Raw genomic sequence first — 27,617 nt, forward strand, 5'->3', positions numbered from 1 at the left:
GGTGCTGTTGGACTCAGCCCCATACATTATTCAACATTGATAAAACAAATACTACACATGAGCCAAAATATTGACCCTGTGGCATTGACACATTTTCCCCGCAGAGAACTCAAGTGATATCACGACTGTTGTGATTTGCCCAAAGAAAAGAAGTCAATAAATAATAAGTAAATAAATAACAAAAAAGACTTTTTGTTACGGCGCATGCTCTATCTAACCTAGAAAGCTTCTCAGTGGAGCACTTGTTCAGATCTCAATTTCATTGATTCCCAATAAATATAGAACCCTGTATTTCTCTCTGCTTACCTGCAGTGTACAGTGATTGGTCCGTCCTGCCCGAACTGCTCCTTCGTTTTGTGCACTTGGCCGATGAAGTCAATGAAGCCCTCGCCGGTTTTTGGCACTCCCTGCTCGGGCCAGTCGGTGAACTGGAATTGGCGGATTGTTCGAGACTGACCGTCCTGCGAGGAGACAGACAGAGTTGTTTGTTGTTGCATTGTTAAAAACACAAACACACACACACACACACACACACGATGCATCTCATTTAGGTCCAAGGTGCTAATTATGAACTCCAAAAAGTGCTGATAGCCTGTGAGTAAGGCCTGACTGAATCCACGGCCGCGAAAATCCCGTCACGAACCGTGAGCGCCGCCGGCTTTGTGTGTTTCATAGCGACGGAGCCGGAATCAGCAGCAGGAAGTCCTACAGCGATGACAACCAATGACGTGACGCGTCAGCGACGGCGTGCGTCTACGTTGTGCGTACGTGACACTTTGTTGTCATTTCCGCAGATATAAGGAGCCGTGGACTTGGTCGCGGCAATTTTTGGCCAAATGTATATTAAATGATTTTAATAGTGTGAAAACATTCAGGATGAAAACATGAAACGCTGGCTCGAACGTCACTGCACGCGACGAGAACGGGTTCGGCCCGACTGTGCGCACTTAAATGTCATTTATCCATCGCCGTCAAATCTGTTATTTTTGAGAACTTAGGTGTGTGAGGAGAGCTTACAGTGAATTTGGTAGGGCCCCGACCTACCAGTCGTTTTTGGGGGTTCCTCGGCACGATGGAGTTTGGGAACCACTTAAGATACCGGGGATTCGGGCTGACTTCTCTTAAAATGACACCGTGCCAAATGTTGGCATTAGCAGGCGTAGCGCCTCTTTCTGACCCAGTTTCGTGTGTGTGTGCATGTGTGTGTGTGTGTGTGTGCCTCATGACAGCGAGGCGTATTTATAGCCCATTGAAACCACTGCATCACAGGGAGTTCCAGCACCTCGGGGACCAGAGGCTGCGCTTTTCATGTATCCCATAATACACATCCATCCGCAACAAACACACCAACCAACCGCGCACGCGCACAGACACGCGGGAGCGAAACTATTTCTGACAGCGCGTTCGCTGACCGCCGAGCCGCCAAGAGGGATCACATCGGACGCGTTCTGATCGTCTTCACCTTGACACGACACACCGCCGCCGACTTAATACCCCTAAATCTACCACCGGTGGAGCCACCTGAAATGAGGACGGGGCTGGACGGCTCCGTTTACACACACACACACACACACACACACACACACACACACACACACACACACACACACACACACACACACACACACACACACACACACACACACACACACACACACACACACACACACACACACACACACAGCAGCGTACCCGGGCGTCTGTGACTTTGAACTCTCGCAGGATGTACTGGGGCATGTTGTACTCGGCCATGGGATCCACCACAAAGTACTGGTATCGGGCCGAGCGCTCGGCCGGCCAGTACTGGTGGCACTTTTCCTGCACAGAGAGGGAGAGAGAGAGAGAGAGAGAAGCAGAAAGGTTCAGAAAGACGTGAGACGTCAATCAATGAATTACTTTACCCCCCCGAAAAATGACTTGGCGTTCCAAAAGTTTGTTGTCATTAAAATGGAAAATATTGTGATTGACTGCTGCTGTGTAGAAACCTCTTGTAGACTGTCGCTGACCAAAGACAATATATGAGATCATGAGAGTTTAAAGGGTTCACTTTGTAGTTATTGGAAGGTGACATTTTGAATTTTCAGCCATATATTAATGATGGAAATCTCTGTATTCTGTGGGTGGTGGCTGGTGCTGATAGGGAGAACTAATCACACTGAACACGGGGCACTGTGTCACAGTGACTCACCTCCATCAGTCAGCTGAAAGATGCCCAACTAGATACTTTTTTTTTTTTTACATTTATTTGCCTTATTTTGTGTTATAGTGAGGATTCAGTGATCATTTTGCTGACTTACAGATCAAATGGTTGAGCCGAAATACTCGGATGAAACAAGTATCTGGTACGGCTAATGGAATATTTACGAGCGCGAGTATCATCCGAGTAAAATGTGTTGCTATCCGTACCGAAACTCTCATTGGGGAGCTGTGTCCACATCGTTACGTGATCGACCAGGGCCCTAAGTGGTGTGTGGCACCTCTCTCCCTCTCTCTCCCTCTCCCTCCCTCTCTCTCCCTCTCCCTCCCTCTCTCTCTGTCTCCCTCCCTCTCCCTCCCTCTCTCTCCCTCTCCCTCCCTCTCTCTCTGTCTCCCTCCCTCTCCCTCCCTCTCTCTCTCAAATTAACATTGTGCTCTACTTTGTGTCTGCGACCACACACGCAAACATCACCCTGTTTACATTTAACTGTGAAAAAGTAAAAATGAAAAGCTCTCGCTCATGCACTTCACTTCATACTTCTCAAAACTGCATGTGTCGTGTTCCTTGATTCGCTAAAGTTCCCTCATTCAAGTTGATACCAAAAAAACAAAAACAAAAAAACATCGTTCCGTTAATAGTTCTCTTTACTCTTGTGATCAAAAACATCGACCTGAAGCTCAATTCTCAGGCTGTTCTGTGAATAGTTTTCTAATAAACAATAAATCTAGCGACTATATATGCAACCCACATGCATTTCAGGCATTCTGGTTAGGCCCCACCCACTGCTGGTTTTGAGCCCCGCCCGTTCAGAGTGCGGACCCAGATGACGGTGGGCCCGCTCATCCCCACCAAATACCAAATAGCGCCAGTCATTTCCCGCTCGGTTGGCGGCGGTTCCGTCTTACCCGTCCCATCTCCCGCAGCTTGGTGAGCATCACCACGATGGTGGAGTTGTGCTCCCACAGCATCCTCCAGAAGTCCTCGGTGGTCTCGGCCAGGGGTCCCTGGGTGGCCAGGTAGGCCTTCTGCTGCCTGCACACAAGCACGAGCACGGAGAGAGCGAGCGGCGTTGATTAGAAACCCCCTGATCCTCGCACGTGGCGGCGCCACCGAGCACCTGGCGTCGGTGAATCCCCCCCCCGAGAGGTGAATCAACGGGAAACGCCGTGCGGGCGCAGAGCCAAAGTGCACACGGTCTTAATGTGGGTGGAGGAGTTACACCCCACGGTGTTCAAACGCATGTCAAACGCATCCATGCACTCGAGGGGATACCAAGGGGGAGACGAGCACCGCCGACGCCGCCGAGCACGTCTGGCACTAGTCGGTGGCGCCGTATGACGTCCCCGCTGTCCTACTTCTGAGTTTACCGTATAGAACGGAATCACCTTTTGGAGTCGACGAGAGCGGCGTGAATTCACATGAATTCAATTGACAATGAAATGTACGGGTTTTGATTTGAAAGCGCGCAGTATATAACGACCAACACTGGGAAAATGAATGGAACCATCCATACCTGTATATATTTCCAGAACATATCCTCCATTCCACCATTAAAAGTGCCCGGTGAGAGCAGCCGATATGGGCGCAGAATTAAAGATAATCTCATAAGCCGCGGTGCAAATTCTGTGCTGGTGTCCTACGTGACTTTGGCTCAGACGATTAGAGGACGCGGCGCCTGCAGCCGCCACCAGGGGGCAGCGGTGCACCGAGCGAGGCGGGCATCGACAGCGTGAGACGAGTGCGTGGGGGTTACGTCGTCACATGAACAGCAGCGGGCGGTGGTGCAGGCACATGGATGCACAGACAAAACCATACACGCACGCACACACACACGCATGCACGCACACATGCACACACACACGCACGCACGCACGCACGCACACACACACACACACACACACACACACACACACACACAGCCACGGGTGAACAACTAATGAAGGAGCTGCAGGCGGGGCACTAATGTGGAACTGGGAGATTAGAGTGTGCTCTGGGCCTCGCTCGCACAAATAAAGAAGCGACAGAGCAGTGGAGAGAGAGCGGCGGAAAGAGGGGGCGAGAGTAACAAGTGGGGGCAGGAAAACCCAGCAAAAAGGAGTAAAATACGGAAGAAAGAGGAGGAGGAGGAATGCTGCAGATTGGAGTGAAGGAGCAAACGGGGAGCGGTGGGGGGGGGAGGGAAAGCAGATGGAGAGAGAGAGAGAGAGAGAGAGAGAGAGAGTGTGGAGAGATCAAATAGTAGAGAGGAAGCCTTCGTTCTCCACACTGGTCGTCAGGAGCACAGAATAGAAGACAGGAGTATAAAGGAGAGAGAGAGAGAGAGAGAGAGAGAGAGAGAGAGAGAGAGAGAGAGAGAGAGAAAGTGGCGATGGGTAGAAAAGGAGGAGCAACAAGGAGTGGAGCGAAATAGAGAGTAGAGTAATAAAAACAGAAAACTGGGAAGACGGGAAACTGGAGGAAGCGAGCGTCGGGGGTGAGGGGGGGAAGGGATGAGGGGAGGAAGGATGAGGGGAGGAAGGATAAAAGGAAGAAAGGATGAGGGGAGGAAGAGATGAGAGGGGGAAAGGATGAGAGGAAGAAAGGATGAGAGGAAGAAAGGATGAGAGGAGGAAGAGATGAGAGGAGGAAAGGATGAGAGGAAGAAAGGATGAGGGGAGGAAGTGATGAGAGGAGGAAGGGATGAGGGGAAGAAAGGACGAGGGGAAGAAAGAATTAGAGGAAAGGATGAGGGGAGGAAGAGATGAGAGGGGGAAGGGATGAGGGGAGGAAGGATAAGGGGAGGAAGGTATGAGGGGAAGAAGGGATGAGGGGAGGAAGGATGAGGGGAGGAAGGATAAAAGGAAGAAAGGATGAGGGGAGGAAGAGATGAGAGGAGGAAGTGATGAGGGGAGGAAGGATGAGAGGAGGAAAGGATGAGAGGAAGAAAGGATGAGAGGAGGAAGTGATGAGAGGAGGAAGGGATGAGGGGAGGAAAGAATGAGGGGAAGAAAGAATTAGAGGAAAGGGGGAGAGGAGGAAGAGATGAGAGGAGGAAGAGATGAGAGGGGGAAGGGATGAGAGGAGGGAGGGATGATGGGAAGAAAGAATTAGAGGAAAGGATGAGGGGAGTAAAGGATGAGAGGAGGAAGGGATGAGGGGAGGGAGGATAAGGGGAGGAAGGTATGAGGGGAAGAAGGGATGAGAGGAGGAAGGATGAGGGGAGGAAGGATAAAAGGAAGAAAGGATGAGGGGAGGAAGGGATGAGGGGAGGGAGGGATGAGGGGAGGGAGGGAAAGGAGACGCGTCGCCAACACGGCAACAGCAGCACCTGTCTGCTGTGAGGAGTGGGAGCAGGCGCTGCATGAAAAGCTGCGTACATCACATCACAGTTGGCTCCGGGGGCAGCAGAGCCGGGCTTCATGTGGACGAGCCGGGGCCACGCCCTCTTGTTTGTTTTTTGGTCTGTTTTGTTTTTTGTCCGTTTTTTGTTGTGTTGTTTTTTTTGGTGGAAAAGCGCCGCCAGTCACAAAACAACACGAGCGCCGTGTGTCTCCAGGACGCCGCGCTTCATCTCAGCCTCATTAAATAGCCCCCCCCAGCCCCCGAAAGCATTGGCTGGAATCGATGGCCGCGCCTCTCATTAGCTCAGCTTATTATTGGCTTTTCTTGGAGGCGTCGGGGTGAACGGCACTGGAGGCCCCTGTATGTCCCCACCCCCCCCCCCCCCCCCCCTTTCATTCTTTATTTACACTGGGGCCCACGCTTAATTACACACCGCCGCCCGAAAACGACCCCATTTCGAGAGGGAAGAATTAGCGAGAGAGAGAGGGAGAGATGTAAGGCACCAAAGAAGGAAGAGAGCAGAGCGGTGGTGGCCAACCTGTGGCCCGAGGGCCATGTGAGGCCGGTAGACCCCCCGTCGTGCGGCCCGCCCCGCCAATGGACGATGAGGATTATTATTAAATTTTCATTATTTATTATATCATATTTATTATTATTATTACAATAACATATATTTTCTTAAATTGAGCCTTTATTTATGATTTTATTTTATGATTTATTTGAGATTTTGCACCATTTCGGGGAACTTTGCGTACAACCCGGTCGGCCACCACTGGGGTGGAGAGGGAGAACGACGGTATAATGGGGAACATGGAGAGAGAGGGAGGGAGGGAGGGAGAGAGGGAGAGAGGGAGGGGGTTTGGAAAAACACACTTCATTACGACGCTCTCTTCCCGCAATTACGCTGTTTACACGGCCGACGCCGGAGGAGCGTTCGCCGCAGAGCACCTTTCATTAGCACCAAGAAGAAGACGACGAAGAAACCCCCAGAGGACGCCATGAGACGCCACACTTAAAGTCCTCCACCGTAACGCCGTCCGATCAAACACATCAGGCTACATCTGTGTGTACTGTAGTTATAGGGCTGTCAAACGCCATAATGCACCTCATTTGAAATGAGGATAACACTCATTTCTTAACCCACATTATTCGTGGTGACCTCGCCAAGCAACGACGCAACCGCCGAAGGAACCGTCCATCAAATTGTAATGATTTTAATTTAAACATTCAGCGCTCAACTCTCAACATGGAAATGATTGCAACGGTGCATCGAGCGTTGTCCCGCAGCTTAAGGTTCCATCCTTAGTGTGCAAGGGATTCTTTTGGTTTTGTTAAATTAAAATGACAAACATTTCTTACTCACTATATTACAAATGAAATGTGAGAGATCCAAATATTTCAATTCATTTGTGACTCTGGCGGTATTTGATTTAACCGAATAATGGTTGCATAACTTCCAAAAAAGTATCAATATGACATCTTTTTTGATGTAATATTGAAATTGTACAGAAATTTAAAAATAGAATTGAATTCACCGATTGAGTCTTTCTCATCGATTTAGAAGGAATTTAACACGGTAACAACGTGAGTTTTCCATATCATCATTTTTCCATATCATATCATATGAACTTAATCACAATTAATCCCAGAAAGTTTGTTATGAATCTTGATTAATAAAAACGAGGGCTGTCAAAACATTAAAACATTTAATCGCGATTTATCGCATGATTATCCACCGTTAATCGCAACATAATCACACATTTTTATCCGTTCAAAATGTACCTTAAAGGGATACTTTAACCATGGGAATGTAAAAATTTTCTTGCTTTATGCAAATGTATGTTTACCGCACATGGATTAACAACGCAAAACAATGACAAATATTATCCAGATGATCTCAAAGGCCATTTAGCGCAAACAGAAATTTTCAAATCATCACGTGGCAAACTCGAGCCCAACAGGCGGCAGCAGAGCAGATGGGCATGTTGACCCGCGGCCACGCGAGCGGCAGCCTCTCCAGCAGCTCTGTGTGCCGCGTTCTCTTACTCTTTTTTTGTTGTTTTACCCCCCAACTTTGTTTTCAGTTGAACTTTGCTGACTGCGCGCATTGTGTACATCTCTTTGTGTCCTATGGATGCGGCTTTTTTCTTATCCGCGCGACGGTGGCGGAAAGCTTGTTTATTCAAGGGAACAGCTGCTCTCACTCTCCGCACAATGGGCACGCCGGCGTTGTTTACCCCGTAAACACTGTCCCAGTCCACTCTCACGGCGGCGAATCCCGGTGAATCCACATTAGCGTCTGGAGCGTTGCCGCCTTAGCCACGTCTCCGCGAAACGCTCCCCGTGCGGATCTTCTGGTTCCTAACCAGAGCAGCCGGCTCGTCGCCCTTGTCGGCCAGCGGGTTCGCGTCCCCCGTCACTGCCGACGGAATAGAGGGCTTGTACCTCCACCGCTCTGCCATTGGCTTCGCGCCAGCTCTGCAGCCCCGGCAACCACGCCCAGGTTAAGCGGCAGGCGCGAAGGAGGGGGGCTCTCAGCCTTCGTTAACATCAAGGTGGTGCGACCCTGAGCCTCCGACCGCATCGCGCGCCCAGGGAGTTGTCGCAGGCCCACCGCCGTTTGTGTGTCACACCCCTCCGCGGGGCGCACGCAGGGACGGTGTGTGACGTCATCCACTCCACTACCACGAGGCTACCAACACAACACCCGTCGGCACCATCTTTACCAAGGGCAAACCCTCATCGCAGCAGAACTTGCGTTAACGCGTCAAAGAATGTGGCGGCGTCAAAAGAAACGTGTTAACGCATTATTACCGCGTTAACGATGACAGCCCTAAAAGAAACAAACAAAAATATAAAGGAGTTTGACAGCCCTGTTAGGTGTTCAATCTGACGTTTCATCTGAAGCAGTCCTCCGCCGTGCATCCTAATGCATGTATTAAACCAGAATACACAAACATCATCAAATACCTATTTGGTCAAATTTGGTTGCACCTGTCTGAGTGAACTCATTGTGGCACGCGCACGCACGCACACACACACACACACACACACACACACACACACACACACACACACCTGTAGCCGTCGATGCAGCTGGCGTTGATGTAGTCGGATCCCTCGACGCCGCGGATCGGCTGCAGGCAGACGCGCGTCGACTCGAAGGGCATGATGTTCACCAGGCGGTTCTTGAACTTGTTGCAGGGCAGGTTGGCGCTGATGAAGCGTGACGTGTGCGCCTTGGAGTTGGCGAGCCGCTGTGATGATGGAGAGGCGGCGGCGGCGGCGGCGGGCGGAGGGGGCAGGCGAGCGGAAAGAAAGGAAGAGCGAGCGTGTGCATTAGTGACCTGTGACCCGGACTAAACAAACAAGACCGGAACACTCGTCCATCCACTCGCTTGTCTTTTCTTGTCAACGGACGCTGGAAGTTTCGCCCCAAGACGACATCAAATGTGACCGGGGAGCGAGAGCGGGGAGGCCGGGTGTCACTTCTTGATGGGATACCTCCTGGCAGGTGGAACCTAGGCTTCAAAACCCACCACCACCCACGCTGCCCTGCGTTGGCAGTGGACCACGCACAGATGGGAGTGTGTGTTGTGTGTGTGTGTGTGTGTGTTGGCCAGACTGCGAGGCCACGCCGGACGGTGGCTTTCGGCCCCTACAAACATTCGGTCGCTCACTTTGTCCGTCTCTCTCCCCTCGCTCGCCTGCTCTGTATGGTTGGCCGGAGCGTGGATGCCATTATCACTTCAAACAGAATGAATCACGGTCGTCAGAGCACTAATGGCGACGCTGCGCCGGGAGGAGAATGGAATAACGTTGCAGTCGATAGCTATTGACAGAAGGTGTGGGTGTGTGTGTGTGTGTGTGTGTGTGTGTGTGTGTGTGCGTGAGAGTGTCTATGCGTCGCTGATTTGCAAATCACCTTGAACACCACCTGGGTGTGTGGGTGTGGGTGTGGGTGTGTGCGTGGGCCCGGGTCACCCTGTGACGCCGGGTACTCGCTTTTGTTTTTGTATTTTTTCCCCCCGTTCCCTCACCTTGAACTCCAGCTCCATGGCGGTGACCGTCTCGCCGGGCGGCGGCTGGGTGAGCTTCTGGATGTGGGCGTAGAGGTTCCGGGCGGGGACCTCGGTGTTTCCGCAGGTGGCGGCCTCCAGCAGCGCCTCGTGGATGAAGATGTACTGGTCCTCCGTCTGCACCATGTAGTTGCGCTGGGCGCGCATGCACGTGACGTGGCCGTAGATGTCCACAGACTTCTCGTGCTTCATGCGCTCCAGCATGGCCTCGATCACGATCAGGCAGCCGGTCCGGCCCACGCCCGCACTGCAGGGGGGGGGGTTGATGGTTTACATAAAGACATTCACAGCTGCAATCCAACTGCTCTATTAATGCATCAGCCATCAAAATATCAAACAACTAAAGATATGTTTTTTTGTTGTTTTTACAGGAGGCTTTTTAAAACAGAATCAGCAGCTTGAATAAAACAGTGCAAGATCAAAAAAAAAAAAAAAGAAAAAGAGAAATAATAATAAAAAATATGTTTTTTTTTCTTCTTCTTTTTTTTTTTTTTAATAAAATAATAAATAATAAATGTGTTCATTATTATTATTATTTTTTTTTTTCCATATTACATGATTTAATTGAGATATTTCTGTTTGAAAAATAAAGCAAGAAAACGATCATCCGGGTCATTTTTTTACCCAAAATATGCATTCTATGCTCAAACATTATCCCAGGTGTTCGTTTCTCACCTCTAATCTGCTGAACTGATCCCGTGTGTGTGTGTATGTGTGTGTGTGTGTGTGTGTGTGTGTGTGTGTACGTGCGCCCACCTGCAGTGGACCACCATGGGCCCTGCATCTGAGGGGTTGCAGGCCTTGACCCTCCGGAGGAAGGCCAGGATGGGGGTAGGATACTCGGGGACCCCGTGATCCGGCCAGGCCATGAACTGGAACTGCCGCACCTCCCTCTTCTCACTGGAGCCGTTCTGATGGAGGGAGGGGGGAGAAATAATCAATATTTAATTTTGCAATGTGGAATTCTCCGTCTAGTTATTTTTTTCAATCTATAAATAAGGATTTATATTTATATATACTGGATATCAAAATGATAGGATATCAGGATGTGCATGAGCACTGATCTGCAGAAAAAAGGTGCAGTAGGTTCTTTATGCTGTATTATAAGTTCTGTTACATCAGGTCACTAATGTCAATGTGGTACCTCCACTTTTACTAGGGCAATGTTGCGTATGGGTCAGGGTATCTGTACTACTTCAGCAAAAGGTGGGGATACTTCTTCCGCCACAGTGTGATAATATAAGTGCTAAAGTAATAGTATAAACATGGCTGTCATGTACCTTGTAGAGGGCGAAGGTGCGGACGCTGTATGTGGCCAGCTCCACGGTGTCCAGCATGGTGACCTGGATCATCCCGTACGTCTCCGTTCCTCGCGCTGGCCAGTACTGGTCGCACTTCACCTGCAGCAGGACACACAGAACAAGGGCTCGAATGAAGCTCTGAGCACAAGCTCAACCTGAAAACAGAACATTCGTATATTGCGTGCAACCATTTTGTTTGGCCCACTCATCCCAGTCGTTCATCAAACCATCATATCATCGCTGTCGTTTCGTATCATCACGGGCCTCCGCCCTCCCTTCTGGAATGCAAAGTCTAGAAAACTTTCAATTGGCAAGTGCACAAAAATAGACACTGTCGATGTCTTGTGTTTGGGCATTAGAAGTACGCAGCACTAGCTGCACGTCCGTGGTCCCATCAGAATGAACTGGAGCCAGACGAGTGCGTCACATCCACTCCAGTATTTTCTCCACAGCCCAGACAGAAGTGCAGCCTTGTGTGCGTTTGTGTCTGTGAGGCTTTAAAAGCCCACTTTGCCTCACCAGCCTCTGATTACTTTCAATCAGCTAATTGTTGGGTGCATCGAAAGCCTTTGTTACGTCCTCATTTAATGGAGTTTGTGATCATGGGGCAGCATGGCGCGGGAGGGAGACGTGTCTGAAGGCCCATGGCCCGTTGGGCTGCGACAGCAGGGCCTGCCACCTGGCTGCGAATGTCCAGTGGGACCAGGCGAGCGCCTCAACCAGGACCTTCAGACCTTCTTTTTTAACGGTACATTGACTTTTGGGAGGACAACTCAACAGCCTCGGCCAAGAAATCGCAGCGGCATAAGGCTGAGTCAACAAAGGGTTTTGATGTAAAAAGTGAATGAGAATATGCCACACACACAAGATATGCAAAGAAGCGGTGGCGACCGCCTCCATCAGAACACAGAACGCCCTTTACAGTCCGGTGGTTTGTTTGTATTCACTCATTGAGAAACCACAGTGATAAAACCAGACGGTATCAAAGATTCCCTGATTGGCTCCTTCTTCCCCTCGCAACCTAGAACATCACTTCACTTTTCACGTCACTCTAGGGTTGCCACGGTGAGGAATTTTTCCCGCTGCTTAATAAACTCATGACAACGCCGGTGTTACCTGATCTAAGGTGTCCTGCAGCCTGTCCTCCCAGTCTCTCCTCCAGTTACAAGCAGACTGAGCAGCCACCTTTCCCTTAGTAGCGTTAAAAGTTTTTAATTTTAAGTACTAAGCACCTATTTGGTCAAATTTGGTTGCACCTGTCTGAGTGAACTCATTGTGGCACGCACACGCACGCCCGCACGCACGCACACGTACACGTACAACTAGACCAGTCATGATCATGAAACTTCGGTTCACGACTTATCGTCATACAAATAATTACGATTAAGAATTTAATCGCAATTATTTTTATTAAAATGAATAGTCTTAATTAATAGTCTTTTTTCCACTCCATGGCACTATCATAGAGCTTATAACAGTGTAATAATACATGTCTACCTACTGCAGAAGAGCCATCGATCGACATTTAACATTGGAACATACAGTATATATTGAGTTAGACAGCTCATTTTACCTCCACCAAACCGCACATTCTATTTATTGATACCTAAATGTACAACATTGGTTTAAATCCCTCCACATTTGGTTGAAGCCATGATTTTGGAATCTGACGAATCTTTCAAATGATCGCGATCCGCTCAGATGATTGGGATCAGGCTATTACATAATAATCGGTCTCGGGGGCCAGACCACGCCCCGGCGTCTCACCTGCAGTTGACCTCGTTCTGAGCGCGCGGCGTCGCTAAACGCCGGGAGCGTAGAACGTTGTCTTGCATCTTGCCTGCGTTGTCGCGCGAGCATGCGGAGACGTTCGCTAAATGCCGGAGCGGTTTGGACTGGAGACCTGCTCCTATTGATTTGGCATTCATGAGAGGCGGAGGGGGAAGTAAGCTCATCATACGGATACTGCCGAACCGCACTGACATTTGGAAGCACCTCGGCCGTCTCACCGGGGCCGGCAACAATCGACGGGAAACAAACTTAACAAAACAAAACAAAACCACTATATATTCACTCACACCCACACGTGCAACGACTGTTCTCCTCGCCGGGATGACAGCTGCTATTCAGAGGGCAAAACCGGCGGAAGAAAGTCAATTGAGTGATGGGGTGCCATTCACAGTTCAAACGGCTGGATTAGGAGTCAGCGGTGTAATGAATTTCTCACCGCTGTTTGAAGTAGGGTGGCGGAGTCAATCTTTATTTCCCACACACACACACGCACACGCACACACACACACACACACACACATACGCACACACACACACTAGGTATCGCTAGTGTCTGCTGATGCTTTGAAGCTCATCCATTACACGCTGCCACCTGGACCTTTACATGTGACTCATCTGGACACACACACACACACACACACACACACACACACACACACACACACACACACACACACACACACACACACACACACACACACACACACACACACACACACACACACACACACACACACAGATACATACAGGCATAACACACAATCTCATCCGTCTATCTTTCTCACACACACACACAAAAAATAAAAAACCCTGGTCTGGTCTAACACCTTTACCCCCACACAGATGGCTGAGTCATCTTCTAAGCCTCATTTACAAGTCCCCGTATCTGACCTTCAAGGGGTTTGCATGACACGGATGGTGGTGGCGGAAGTGGAAAGACAGCAGGTGCTGGTGTTTTGTGGTATTCGCCCCATCATTGCTTTGTCTGACCTATGCCAGCAGTGTGTGTGTGTGTGTGTGTGTGTGTGTGTGTGTGTGTGTGTGTGTGTGTGTGTGTGTGTGTGTGTGTGTGTGTGTGTGTGTGTGTGTGTGTGTGTGTGTGTGTGTGTGTTTTGTATGTGCGCGTGTGTGTGCGCGCGTGTGGGTATGACTCAGTGGCATGTGATCAAAGCAGGAGGGCATGGAGGAAAGTGACAGAGCTCCGGAATTGCCTCCAAACCGCAGAAAAACCCGGAGAAGCATTTGAAAGGAATCCAAATTTAGCCGAACTGACTTCAACTCCTAAGCAAAAAAGAAAAAAGAACTTATCCAACATGTTCTTACAGCCATGAGTGTTTTTCCCCACCAAACAAGCAAAATACCTCCATTTTTTAAATTAGATGTTTTTAAGTTTCATTTTTTTAATTAAGTGTGTGTGAGAGAGAGAGAGAGAGAGAGAGAGAGAGAGAGAGAGAGAGAGGAGCAACTACAGCAATGCCATAAATCAACAAATTCTATAAGGAACGGCTGCTAATAGCGCTGCCGAATGCTTGGCCAAATAAACGACTGCATATTCCGGAGACTGTAATTTAAATATATCAAACTGAACTGAACTTGAGCTAATGATAATTTTGGACTCCAAAAATTGATCTCCTGTGTTCAAACTGTTAATTTCTAGCATATGTTCAATTAATTCCTTAACCTCTGGTATTTCCATTCCTGGATCTGGGGAACCGCCTTCATTTATGCTACACATGCACACACTAACCAACAACCATATATTGGCAACCGCTTCACCGCTACATATTCTTCCCAAGGAATTCATTAGCATCCCATTTGTAAGGAAATTGGATGTGGGCACACCTGCTATTAATCACACTTTTCATATTTGGCATTTATTTGTCAATTATTTTTCGGGAATAATTTTTCGGAAATATTTTCGGGCATTTATTTCAAGTAGGTCAAGGTTGTATCAGTAAAAAATAATTAAAAATGATATGTACTGTTGGGAAGCAAACAGTAAGAGTAAGAGTAAATAGACTTATAGGGTTATTTATACCTAGTTACTCACGCCATCATCATCGACCTACGTCAGTTTAATGACAAACAAATAGCACCAAACAAAAATGTTGGCTACTGATGATTTAATCGATTACTGCCATTAGAATGAGGACGCAACCTTAACCGTCCACCTCTGCCAAGCATCATGTCCAGTCGCTGGAGAACAAGACGGATGACCTTCCAGCGAGCATTACATTCCAACGGGATACGAGAAACTGTTGCGTCCTCTGCCCGACGGCGACACGGCTGAACCCGCCGGTGCCGGATGAAGTCATTCGTCCAGCCGAGTCCTCCGTGTTCCGCGGAGACAGGTCGGAAGAGTCTGCGAAATCCAAGGGTGGAGGCGTCTGCCTCATGATAAACAGCCGCTGGTGTAACTCCAACAACACCAAGACTCTCTCCCGCTCCTGTTCGCCGAACCTGGAACAGCCGACCATCTCATGCCGTCCATTCTACCTCCTCCGGGGATTCGGCGCGGTCATCATTACAGCCGTTTAGATTCCACCGCAAGCGGACATCGGCGCAGCACTATCGGACCTGTATGATGTGTTGTGCGGACTTCAGAGCAAACATCCTGACGCGGCTGTGGTGGCGACTGGGGACTTTAACAGGGCGAACCTTAAAAAAAGTTCTGCCTAATTTCCATCAACACATCACGTGTGCCACCGGGGGGGATAGAACTTTGGGACGCTGGGCACTGGGCTCCGATGCGGGTGAACACCCGGAAAGCTGCGGGCCCAGATGTCATATCTGGGCGAGTACTGAAGTCCTGTGCTAACCAGCTAGCCCCGGTGTCTCCTAGGATATTCAATTATTATATTATTTAATTATGCCTCCCTGGCCGAGTCGGTGGTCCCGTCCTGCTTCAAGAGATCCACCGTCATCCCTGTTCCGAAGATCGCCTCTCCAGCCTGCCTGGCTGACTACCGTCCGGTGGCCCTCACCTCGGTGGTCATTGAGTGCTTCGAGAGGCTGATTAAGGATTATATCTGCCCCCCCCCCCACACACTGGACCCGCTGCAGTACCGGCAGAACAGATCCACGGAGAATGCAGTCTCCCAGGTACTGCACACCACGCTCAGGCACCTGGATGGCCGGAAGGGGGCCTATGTGAGATTGCTGTTTATTGACTACCGTTCCGCTTTCAATACCATAGTCCCCACCAGACTGGCTGTCAAATGCAAAGGCATTTCACTGCATATATGTATGAAAGTATGTCTATGTATGTGACGAATAAACCTCTCGAATCTTCAATCTTGCAAAAACAATAACCTATTGACACAACCAAGCGTTATAACTATCAAACCAAATGGTGAAATGTTTCCCTTAAAAGTTTTGAAAGTGTCCTTACCCGAGACTTCTCCTCCAGTCTGGTCATCATGATGATGGTGCTGGACCTCTGCTCCCACACCATCCTCCAGAAGTCGCTCAGCGTCTCAGGCAGCGGGCCCTGTGTGGCGATGTAGGCGTTCTGCTTCCTGTAGCCGTCAATGTAATTGGCGTTGATGTAGTCGCTGCCGGGAACAGCTGGAACGCAGAGGGAATGTCGGAGATCATGGTCAGAATCAGTTTGATTGGTAAATTATTTGACTGTGTGTCAAACAACTGGGCCTTGAAATGGTCAACACTTAACTGTGGACATAACTCTATAATATGGTATCCCTTATATATCCAAATAAGAGTATGAAGGCAATGTGTGAAATCTATGAAGGGCAGCCATAGATTGGTTTACAGTCCGCATGCGGCTGTCTCAGACGATGGTGAACAGTCGATAAATGGGGGGGACAAGAGGTTCACAAATGCTCTTACCATCCACAGATGTAAGCACCACTCTGGAGTGGTCGTAGGCAATGACGTTCGCGTAGCGATTCTTTGGCTTGTTGACTTCCATGTTTGAATTCTCCCAGGTGAACTGCTGGCCTGGATCAATGGACTGTGAGAGAAAGGGCAGCAGACAGAAAGGGCGAGAGTGCAACACAGAGAAAAGAGAAAGGAGGAAAAAGGCAAGAGCAATAAAGGAACTTTTAGTGAGACACAGCAGGGAGGAACAGATAATAAAGTAAAATAGGGGACCAATAAGAGCGGGGGAAGCACTAACATGTCTCCATGCGTCACAAGGGGGGAATAGAGTCACATTGATGAGAGCGTTCCGTTTTAACGGCCGGCCAGATAAAGGCTTCTTCGGAGCCCCGAAGCGATCAGAAATACTCAACTCTTCCCTCACGGGCGGCCATATTGAATTACCTTGCTCTGTGCGGTCACACAAATGACTCGTTACTTTCGCCATTATTGGACTCCTTCTCCGTCTCACATTTTGCAATCTTCCATTTCTGTCTCCCTTCCCCAATTTTTTATCTCCCACTCCGGCTCGGAGAGCCTCAAAAGTTCCTCACTTTAAGTGTTAAATAACTCGAAAGCAAAGTTATATCCCCCCCCCCACCCATCCTTTTTTTGCTCATCCGAAAAATGGTCCGATCCGTGACTCAAAACCGCGATACGATCCGAAACCGCGAGTTTTGTGATCGGTCGCACCCTTACTTCCAACACCGTCGCCGTTTAGCCGAGCCCTGCTTTGCTTATCTGCCAGGCGGGGATGGTGACAGTGGGCTGGGATCCATATTGATCCAGGCGAGATATGCGACGACCTCCCGTCCCTCGGCTCGATAATGTCACAGAGGCGCTTGTTATCCGGCATCGATTGCCCCCAACGACCCTCCCGAGCCCCAATGACCGCATCGCTTCATGCCGGGACTACTGTATGTCCATCAACTCCCTGCACCCTTCACCTCGCAAAGCCAGCCGGCAGGGACGTGTACTTCCTTAAGCGCCGAGCTAATTAAATAACTACAGGGTTTATTAAATCAAATCAACTATTTGACACTTTGAAGGTAATTGTTAGAAAGTATGGGTATAAGCCTGGTTCATACTTCCCCGTGGGCAGGTGCCGAATGTGATGTCATCTGCATGCCAGGATGCCGGCGCTTTGACTAAAACTAGATCCAGAGACACAACCCTAATGTGCAAAAAGGTATAGCCTATCGATATCGGTCTTATTAATGGTTTAATGGTTCAATTGACCAAAACAAAAGCCCTGATGGATGTGGGTAGTGACTTGCTTTCTCCAGCCATATACATTGTTGGATTGTCGTGTGGATATAGTTGGTCACATGTCGGCAAACAAGTTGTAAGTTGCACAAAAGTGGATTTTGGATTTTTAAGTTGCATTCCATAATAAAATGCATAACGAACGCAAGTTCTTATCCAAGCAAACGTCAACAACAAAACTAGTCCTACAAATTTCAGCCGATCCAGATTTTCTTTCTTTCTAAGAACTAGAACTGACGGCACGCACAAACATTTTTGGAACTTTTCTTTCATGGAAAATTCAATTGTATGTTCATAATAAAACATTGACTATAAAATAACTTCCACGCTGTCGTCCCATCATTGTGAGTTTATATCTGTGATCGGAGAAATAACATTTTCTCATCATTTGGTCTCATTGGGTATATCTGCTGCACGTCAATGACAAATAGTTGAATAATAATTGGCAACATAACAATAATCCACAATAATCACAATAATTGAGTGATCTGATCACACTCATGTGATTTGACGGCTGCACATGCAGGCCAACGCTGCAATTTTCAGTAACCACAATAGTGAGATTGCTGATTTTGACACTGTGTGTTTATTATTGTCCATTCTTCACTATGGAACAATAATAACTAGAAACTGTCCCTGAGCTCCAAAAGAATAACATACAACATGGAACGGTCACTGAGATTCAGTAAAATAGACTAAGACTACCACCAAACACCAGACACAACATATAACTAACATGGAAATGTCCAGTTCAAACTTCAAATGAAAGCCTCTTTCACTTTAACATGTATATAAACCTGACTATTATGTTTCTATGGTTACCTGCCATTCCATAATAAATTGCAATCATTGCAAAAATAATAACAACAAACGACCGACTCTTCTCACTCTCGTTCACTGGAAGTCGTCCTTCACGCACGGTGCGCTAAAACAACTTCATCAAATCGAACGACTCGTTTAACTGAGTGACTCGTCAAGAGCCAAATCTTAAAAAAAAGGGGCGACCCTTTCATCATGAGCGGAGCGATGGCGACAGAGACACATCCTGCACAATTTGGAACATTCCTAAGGCGTTGGATAAATACGTTGACGTAACCGCCTGTGCAACTGCCTGCATGACGTGAACCGTCGCGCGGCGCCCGCGTGTCAATTTGGCGCAGAATGGGATATGTCTGACACCGATCGTGGCCGGCCGGTCGCCGGTCGCGGCCGATCACGGTGAAAACCGGCCGATTACGGTCACCGGTCGATTGACCTGTGCATCTGTAATGAATCACTTCCAATCACTTTCAGCACACGCTGAAACACTTGTTTGGGCGGGTCATGGAGGGGGGGAGCAACAAAGAATTATTTCCATATTTTTTGCTCCATTTCCATCGTCTTTCAAGATGTTTTTTTCCCCCCTGACCTGTACTCGTCGGGTGCTGGGGTTTACAAAAAAAAAGAAGAAAAAAAAAAAGAAAAAGTAGAAATCACCAAATTACTATTCAATGACTTGTGTATTATGAATTTAAAAACAAACAAATAACTAAGTCGCCTACGCAGTGAACTGGCTTCTGAGAGGTAATTAAATTGTTGACACTTGTTGACCCAGGGCTCATTTCAGCGACAGCGTGCTGCTTCAAACAACCAGACATGGAAGATGCGAGTGTTGAGTTGCAGAAACCCGTCTGCAGTAAACAAAGGCGAGGCTCCAGTGGAGCTCCAAATTACTCGACAGTAGAAGTCATTTGGGTGTGGGTCTATAGCCGCTGATGAGCTCGACACTGCCAATTTGTCTGCCAGCGCCCGCCAATTTGAAAAGGAAGATTTCATTTGCACCGAAAACATGTCACGGCGGCTTGAGAGCTCGCTGGAGACGGCGGGCAAACTAGACTGACGACAACCGGCAAACTAGGAAGGCAGGGAAGGTGCGGGAAGCGATCCGCTCCGCGCTTTTCTCCCTGGCATGAGGGAAACCTGGTCTTGATGGTGCATAATGATAGCGCCGCCTGCCAGAAAATAACACAAACAAACCTGTCTGAGCTAGGGTGCGTCCGCGGTGACAGAAAATACTGATGATGAAATGCATATCCTACTCTTTTTTTTTTTCAGCTGCTGGAGTGAAATGTTCAGTGTAGTGACACGCACACTATACCGTAGGTGCTCCAACAAAACCTTATTTACGCCTCACTCTTATGGTTCTATGAAAATCAAAACCTTTGGAACCTTAAGGCATTCTAATAGAGTTTGCGGAGCTTTCCCTTGCTCTGCCACCGGGTTGTTTCTACCGGCGCTGTTCATCACCCTGTGCCGCTCTGGCAGCGCGGAGTGAGCGGGCATCGGTTCGGAAGAGCGGTCCAGAGGAAGTGTCGCGGACAAAGCGGGTCGGGAGGCCAGGCCTCTCCAAACTGCGTGGCTTGAAGGAAGGGAAGGCAGCGTGAGAGCAGCTGGCAAACGTGACTGTGACAAAGCACCCAGAGCGGTGGCACGGCTGTCACCGAGGCGGACCGCCATCTGTTGGCTGGGTGAAGGGAGGGGGGTGGTCCTCCCTGGCTGGGAAGCATTGGGTAAGAGACAGAGATGGGGCAGAGCAGGCTGTCAACGCCTACAGTCACACTAGTCACTGAACTGTGTTTACACTAGCTCAATAAGGAGAGTAGGACATGTGTTGGAGTGGCAGCGGACAAGGAGGCCGATGTAATTAGTGAAAAATCAAGGAAAAATAAATAAATAATAAAAGGCTTGTCGGGGGATGCATGGTTTGAGATGCTAAGATGAGAAGTGCGGCCGGTTAGAGCAAGGTTCCTCAAATGGGGGTACACGTACCCCTAGGGGTACTTCAGGGTACTAAATAAAAAAAAAAACATAGAGCACATCATTTATGTTGAGTTTCTTTTTTTCTTCTTCTCCCAATGCCAGTGAAGGGGGTACTCAGCTTAAACATATCTTAGAGGGGGTGCACCACTAAAAGTTTGAGCACCACTGGGTTAGAGGAAACGGAGCAAACGACATGGGACGAATCGTTAAAAAGGCATCTAATTTTTCTTCGGTATTCAAACCCCTCTCTTCCGCCCGTGTACTCAGATGGTCTCAGAGCCAACTAACCTCTTATTCGGGCTTACGGCAATCCGTTTGCAAAATGCACCACTTTAAATGCAAATGCGCTCCCTTATTCCGCCTTATGTTTTTTTGTACAGGAAGAGCACTGACAAGAGATAATCCCTGAGCGAGTTGTATAGTAGAATACCGCCTGCAAAATAACATTCTTCCAGGAAACACCGAGACACGCGCAGATTGTTTAAGTGACGAGCCGCCAGCGAGCTCCCAACGAAAACGCCATTGCAGCGTTTTTGACATGAACCTGGTTTCCTGGTGGGTCTGGTAATGGAGATGGAAAAGGGGAAAACAAAATAAATAAGTAAATAGATAAATAAATAAACAAACAAACAAACAAATAAATAAATAAATAAATAAATAAATAAAGGAGAAAAAGAACAAAGCCTTCCCTAATCCTTCAGAATACAAAAATATGGGATGGCAGGAGGCTGATGAAGGGATGGGAGGAGGGCGGGTCTCTCACCTCGTACTCCTGCGAGAAGCGGAGGCCGTCGTTGGCCTTGAGCCGCTCGATGTGGTCTGCCAGCTCGCTGACAGAGATGGGAGGATGCTCCCTCATTCCTGCGAAACGAAGAGAAGAGGAGGAAGACGGAGAAGACAAAGCGGTAAATAGGATGTTGTGGATTTCACCACACACACACACACACACACACACACACACACACACACACACACACACACACACACACACACACACACACACACACACACACACACACACACACACACACACACACACACACACACACACACACAAACAACAGTTTGACCGAGGGGGGTGAGTGAGGCTGCTGCAGGGAACATGAGGTGGCTTCTGTAATGGTGAGCACTGTGTTCAACAATGCATGGAGAGAGTGAGCGAGAGAGAGAGAGAGAGAGAGAGAGAGAGAGAGAGAGAGAGAGAGAGAGAGAGAGAGAGAGAGAGAGAGAGAGAGATTTGAGTTTGTAAAAAACCTTTATTGAACACATGGCATATACTGATTCCAGTGGCACAAGCAAAAAAAAAAAAAAAAAAAAAACTGGAAGAGAAATCAATGAACAAAGAAATAAAGAAATAGACACATATTAGTAATAATAACATAGTAATAATAATAATGGGGGGGAGGGAAGGGGAGAGAGGGAAAAGCAATAGAGGGAGAGAAGGGGAGAGGGAGGCATAGAAAGGGAGAGCAAGAGATAGGGAGAGAGAGAGGGGCTGAGTCACGGAGAGAGTGAGAGAGAGAGGGGAAGAAGGGAGGGACAATAACATGGAACAAGAGAACCTCGGTGGGAGAGGGGAGAGGAAAGCACAGGGCGGTGAGAAGAGAGTGTGAGAGGAATGAAAAAGAGGGAGGACAGGAGAAAGGGCGAGCGAAGAGAGGGAGAGGGGGAATAAGAAAAAAAAAGGGGGGAGAGGCTGACACGGGTCGGCGACGGTGGTGCTGGTGGCCCCATCATGCTCAGTAGCAGGAGACGGTCGAGCGGGTGAGTGGTGGAGTGGGTGGGTGGGGTGTCATTGTGTGGTCGCCACGGCAATGTGCATGGGTGACCGGGTGAGCAAGGAGGCAGGACAGAAGGAAGGAAGTGAGGAGGAGGAGGAGGAGGAGGAGGAGGAGAGGAAGCAGACATCTCCTTGGCTCCACAACGCCTGGCAGAGTTGGAGATGAGGAAAAAAAAAAAAATAAATCAAAAAAACACACGAGTCTCAAAAAATCTGTCAGAGAGGAGGAGGAGGAGAAGATGAAGAAGAGGAAGAAGATGAAGAAAAAGGAGAAGAGGAGGAAGAAGAAGAAGAAGAGGAGGAAGAAGAATAAGAAGAAGATGAAGGAGAAGATGTAGAAGAGGAAGATGAAGAAGGAGAAGATGAAGAAGATAAGAAGAAGAGGAAGAAGAAGAAAAAGAAGAGGAAGAAGAAGAGGAGGAAGAAGAAAAAGAAGAGGAAGAAGAAGAAGTCTTCTCGCCGACAATGAAGTATCCGGTGGCCCCAGCCGAGGTTGCTCGTCAGGATTAAATTTGGGGGAGTCCCCGCCCGACCCCCAGCCGCCCCCCAGCCGCACCCCGCCCGCCCCCCAGCCACCTTGATTCGTCATCGCTGGGTTATTGGATGATTTATTGCTAATCTACTGACACAAATTTTCTTTTTAGATGATTAAGAATCAGTATGGTAATCAGTAATTTACAAAAATAAAAACAATGTTTTCTCATGTATTTTATTTCTGCTTTTTAATCCATTTATTTCATCCATTGTAAACAATTCTCCTTTATCTGTGTCATTGAAATCTCTGAAGCAGTTTCCAACCTCCTGTTTGAGAAGTGCTATATAAATAGTTATTATTATTATTGAAATGATTATAAGGCCAATGTGGTCAAGGTTTGTGGACATAAAAAGTTAGGACTGATTTATGATTTTGGTTTTTTAAGTGCAGGATTTTCAAAGTCATACAGACATTACAACGAGCATGAAGTACTTGTGGACGTTCATGAGTGTCTGTTTTCGAGTGGGATTTGGTTGCGTGTAACCTCCAAGGCGGTCCAGGATCAATTCAAGATTCAAGATTCAAGAGGTTCATTCGTCACATACGTATACTTACTTTCATACATATATGCAGTGAAATGTAATAATTTGCCAATTTGCTGCCACAAGGTCATTGCTGCAAAAAAGATGACGACTAACGATCGGTATTTGTGGCTGCTCTACGAGATGAAATCCAAGCAATTAAGACTAATGTAGCCCTGGAATCAGGGGGACTCTGGCCATGAGCGAACCAACATCACGTGTGCGCTAGGTCGACGACAGCCACGTTAATTGGTAAACGGAGAGCGAAGACGTGCAAAACGAGGCTCATCCACTTTGGGGGCGCAACTACCCACAACGCTCAGCTAACCGTGAAGCCATGTAGCCCTCCACGCTCCACGCCCAAAAACAAGAAGGAGAAAATGGTCTTCCTGATGAGCATACATGGGTCGAGACAACACTCTAAGTTCTCGGTACTACAACAAGCTTGTGGGCAGAGATGTCCGCCGGGGGATTCGGCGACGGCAGGGCGGGACTGCAGGCACAACGACAGAGAGAGAGAAAGAGAGAGAGAGAGGGAGAGGGAGAGAGAGGGAATGCGACAGTGGAGGAGAGAGAGGCTTCGATGTGTGGAAAATACACGGTGGGCAAGAGAGAGAGAGAGAGAGAGAGAAAGCAGACTAACTTGGAGTGTTGGGACAGCGGTGCGAGCTGGGACCTGTGGAGAGAGGGAGAGCGCACCGAGGAGGAAGAGAAAGAAAGAAAGAAAGAAAGAAAGAGAGAGAGAGAAAAAGACCATCCATGATCACACCCGGGCTAAAATGAAGCATCTACAAGGATAATTCAATTTGCTTGAAACCCGCTTGCTTCGGACGCCCAACGGACGGGGCTTTGGAGAAATATCACTGCTTGGGTGGCATCGAGAAAGCAAAACAGAGCATTTTGCCAAACCCAAAATTTTGGAATAATGTCCACTTTGACTGTGATTCATATTTTTAAATGGACACAATTTCTAGATTGGGTTTGGCGGGTGTGGCAACCAAAACCTTGCTGACGCAGGTCTTCTTGTTTTCAACAGAGGCATCTGGCATCGGGGTAGTCGGAGCCGAGGTCTGCTTTACCAACAGAACGGCTGAAATCGGCCGAGCTACTTCAAAACAGTCGGAAGAAATAAAGCCCCTTCTCCCCGGCTGTCAGAGGAGCAGAAAGGACGAGGGAGGAGGCAACCAGTCTTTTTCTTTCGGTGTTCACCCCTTTCAGCCTGGGAGCCTCGTGGACTCTTCATGCGGCCGGCGCAGACTTGGTGATTTGGATAATCACCGACTCTTGAAGTCGGCTAGCATAGCAGCGGCCAAGCGGGGAGAGAAGGGAAAGAAAAGAAAGTGGGAGAGGTGGAGAGAGGAGGAAAGATTACCTCCACAGGGGTGAATGGAAAAGACAGAGAAAGAGGTGGTGAAAGAAAGAGAAGAGAGAGAGAGAGAGACGGGGAGAGAGAGAGACCTCCTGATTCCTCTGCAAGGGTTCAAAGTGAGCTGTGTGTAGTCCTTAATAACCCATGGGGAGGGACGCGGGCGCGCGCACCCGCACCTGCACGCACACGCACACGCACACACACACACACACACACACACACACACACACACACACAGGAGTTGACATTCTCTCTCAGCTCCATTGTTCCCCTCGACTCGGCTCACCTTGACATCAGAGGCAACAGGACTCATTACCAGTTGGGGGTGGGAGGGGGGCAGAGATGAAAGAGGTGGTTGGGGGACGGGGGGGGGGGGGGAGGTGGAGGTCGGAAGGGAGAAAGGCCGAACGACCTCCCCCACAGACACACACACACACACACAAACTATCTGCACCCCACCACCCATCACCCGTTTCCAGGTCAGGTCCACCGTTTGTTTATGTTATGGTGCTAGCGAATGCATCTGTCAGGCCGGTCAGGGTTCCAAACCCAGAGAGGACGGTGTGCTGTGCATCTACATGTAGCAGACAGCGCCGTTTCCATAATAAACACATAAATCATTTTTCCTTCATATTCTAACGCAGACTGTGGAGGGAGGGAGACAAACGAGCCCCCCCGATGGGAAAGTGAAAGCATGTTGCCGGGTACGTTACATAATGCTGTAATGTTACGTAATGTAATGCTGTAATGGTTATTACATAACCGCCTGATTGAAAATTATTTGAGCAGATCAAGCTAATTTTGTAAAATTGTCCGACCGAGCATAAGCCAATGTGAGGAATGCCAATTTTGGCACTTTTCATCAGTTGAGTTGACGCAACTTAATTGTCTCCCCCAATTTTTACATTCCGATGTTCAATGCCAAGAAATAACTCTTCTTCATACGGCGAACGTGTATTATTACTTTTTTTTGTATTTATTGTACTTTCATTAATCCTTCTGGGGGAAAGTTGCTACGTAGCGAGGAGCAGCGGGCTGCCACGTAGCGGCGCCCGGGGAGCGACTCTAGGTCCCGACCGGCGCCTTGCTCGGGGGCATCGTCAGGAGTGTCTTTTGGGGCGGGGGAAAGCGGAGCACCCGGCGATAACCCACGTGAACATGGGGAGAACATGCACACAGCCCACAAAGAAAAGGCCCCACCCGGATTCAAACCCGGAACCTTCTTGCTGTGATGCCCGACATCGTCACAGGCTTGTGCTATGACAGACACCGACAATTAGATATTGTGCCATAACCGGCTTGGTGCTCACCAGGTTGGCATAATTACACACATTCACCGCTGCGGAAGCTGCCTGGAAAAACTTCTGTCTGGAAAAGCTGCAGCCCCCCCCCCCCCCGCTGGTCTGCAGCTTGTGAAAATGAGCAACTTGGGAATTTTTTCGACACCGACCCTTCAAGGGGACGGGGCCAAAGGTCGCCGCGAAGCCTCGCACAAGTGCACCATCGTCGCTTACCAGGGGTCTGGTAGTTGAGCCTCCGCATCTCCACGGGGTCCGAGGAGTTGGCCAGGAGCGAGTCCTTGACGCCGCCCGAGTGGTCGTCCTTCGGTAGGGGTGACGCCCGCTTCCTAGGAGGGTCGGCAGAGACAGGACAGGTTAGGAAGTAGTTTGGTGCAAACCGTAGCCGCCATTCCACCGACGCTGGAATGAGGTGATCTACGAGGTTTAAAGCTCTCCTCGTACAGAAGCCGAGAGAGACGTTCTACGATGAAGAGAGTGTGCGGGGATGTGGGCGTCCTCTGCAGCTCATTAGTTGAGGTTAATGGTTCAGTTAATGGCTCTGAAAAACCAGAATAAACTCTGAAGATCTGGCTCTTAATGCAGATGCATTTCCCCAACCGCCAAACCCGCTCAGTTTACCAAGCGGAGTTCAATGTGTTTGTAGACACGCCGTCGTCTTCCTGGAGTGGGCCGACGTGGCGTTTGTTTGCTGCTGGGTGCATGACAGCTGCTGTGTGTTTGTGTACGCGTGCGAAGCAACGATTTTAATGTGTAGTCTTCGTGGCCTTGTGTGCGTGTCTGTGTTCCCTGGTTTCCCAGATTGAGAGGAAAAACAGGCTGATGCTGTAATTAGCTCATCAGTTGGGTGGCACAACACCGGGTAATTACACCAGTTCTGCAACACCCTCACTGCCAGGCCGAGCGCAGCACATCGCAGAACAGCCTCGACTAGCTGGGCCCAGCGGAGCGCGGCTTCCTCCATCAGGTGGAGATCGTGGGAGAAAACGGCAGCCTGGCGCTGTTACGGTGACGTGTTATGACAGCCAGCATCTGTTGACATACACCAGGGCTGGGCCGGTCGTGACGTTTTTGCTGCCGATCGATCGTCACCCGATAATCGAATCGATCTGCGTTATCGTCCCGTCTTGGGGCGGGGAGGGGGTCATTTTGTCAGTCAAATAAAATAAACTAGCCTTTGTTAACATTCTCAGATATTGAATGTGAAATGACACATCATTTAGGTATGGTAGTAAAATAAAATAAAATAGATCAGCAATGCCTGAAGGGATTTGGCCAAAATGCGCTTTTCTGCGACATCCCGTTTATTCAGCTTGTCCCTGTTTATCAAACAAACAAGAAAACAAACAAACAATAAAAGAAAATGTCGGGCCTGTTTGATTTTCAGCTGACTTTGTTGAGGTTACGTGCCAAGAAGACAAGCCTGTTCACCTTCTGCAGTTTGGGTTTCAGCAGTGCTAAAAACCCATTCGGACTATATC

At 48.8% G+C, this 27,617-nt stretch overlaps 1 protein-coding gene across 3 annotated transcripts in view; it reads right to left on the reverse strand.

Moving 5' to 3' along the window:
* The window catches only part of LOC307238227 (receptor-type tyrosine-protein phosphatase F), a 199,450-nt gene that overhangs the window by 3,784 nt on the left and 168,049 nt on the right, over positions 1 to 27,617 (reverse strand). For all 3 annotated transcript variants that reach the window (XM_080011136.1, XM_080011134.1, XM_080011135.1), the window contains 11 exons: positions 26,353 to 26,465; positions 21,397 to 21,494; positions 16,539 to 16,662; positions 16,081 to 16,256; positions 10,878 to 10,997; positions 10,354 to 10,508; positions 9,559 to 9,844; positions 8,597 to 8,775; positions 3,103 to 3,229; positions 1,693 to 1,818; positions 307 to 461 (listed from right to left, as the gene is read on the reverse strand). In XM_080011136.1, the coding sequence (XP_079867262.1) occupies positions 307 to 461; positions 1,693 to 1,818; positions 3,103 to 3,229; positions 8,597 to 8,775; positions 9,559 to 9,844; positions 10,354 to 10,508; positions 10,878 to 10,997; positions 16,081 to 16,256; positions 16,539 to 16,662; positions 21,397 to 21,494; positions 26,353 to 26,465 (1,659 nt within the window). The remainder of the gene's footprint in view (positions 1 to 306; positions 462 to 1,692; positions 1,819 to 3,102; positions 3,230 to 8,596; positions 8,776 to 9,558; positions 9,845 to 10,353; positions 10,509 to 10,877; positions 10,998 to 16,080; positions 16,257 to 16,538; positions 16,663 to 21,396; positions 21,495 to 26,352; positions 26,466 to 27,617) is intronic.

This window comes from Zeus faber (genome assembly GCF_960531495.2).
Source record: "Zeus faber genome assembly, chromosome: 12".
NCBI lineage: Eukaryota > Metazoa > Chordata > Actinopteri > Zeiformes > Zeidae > Zeus > Zeus faber.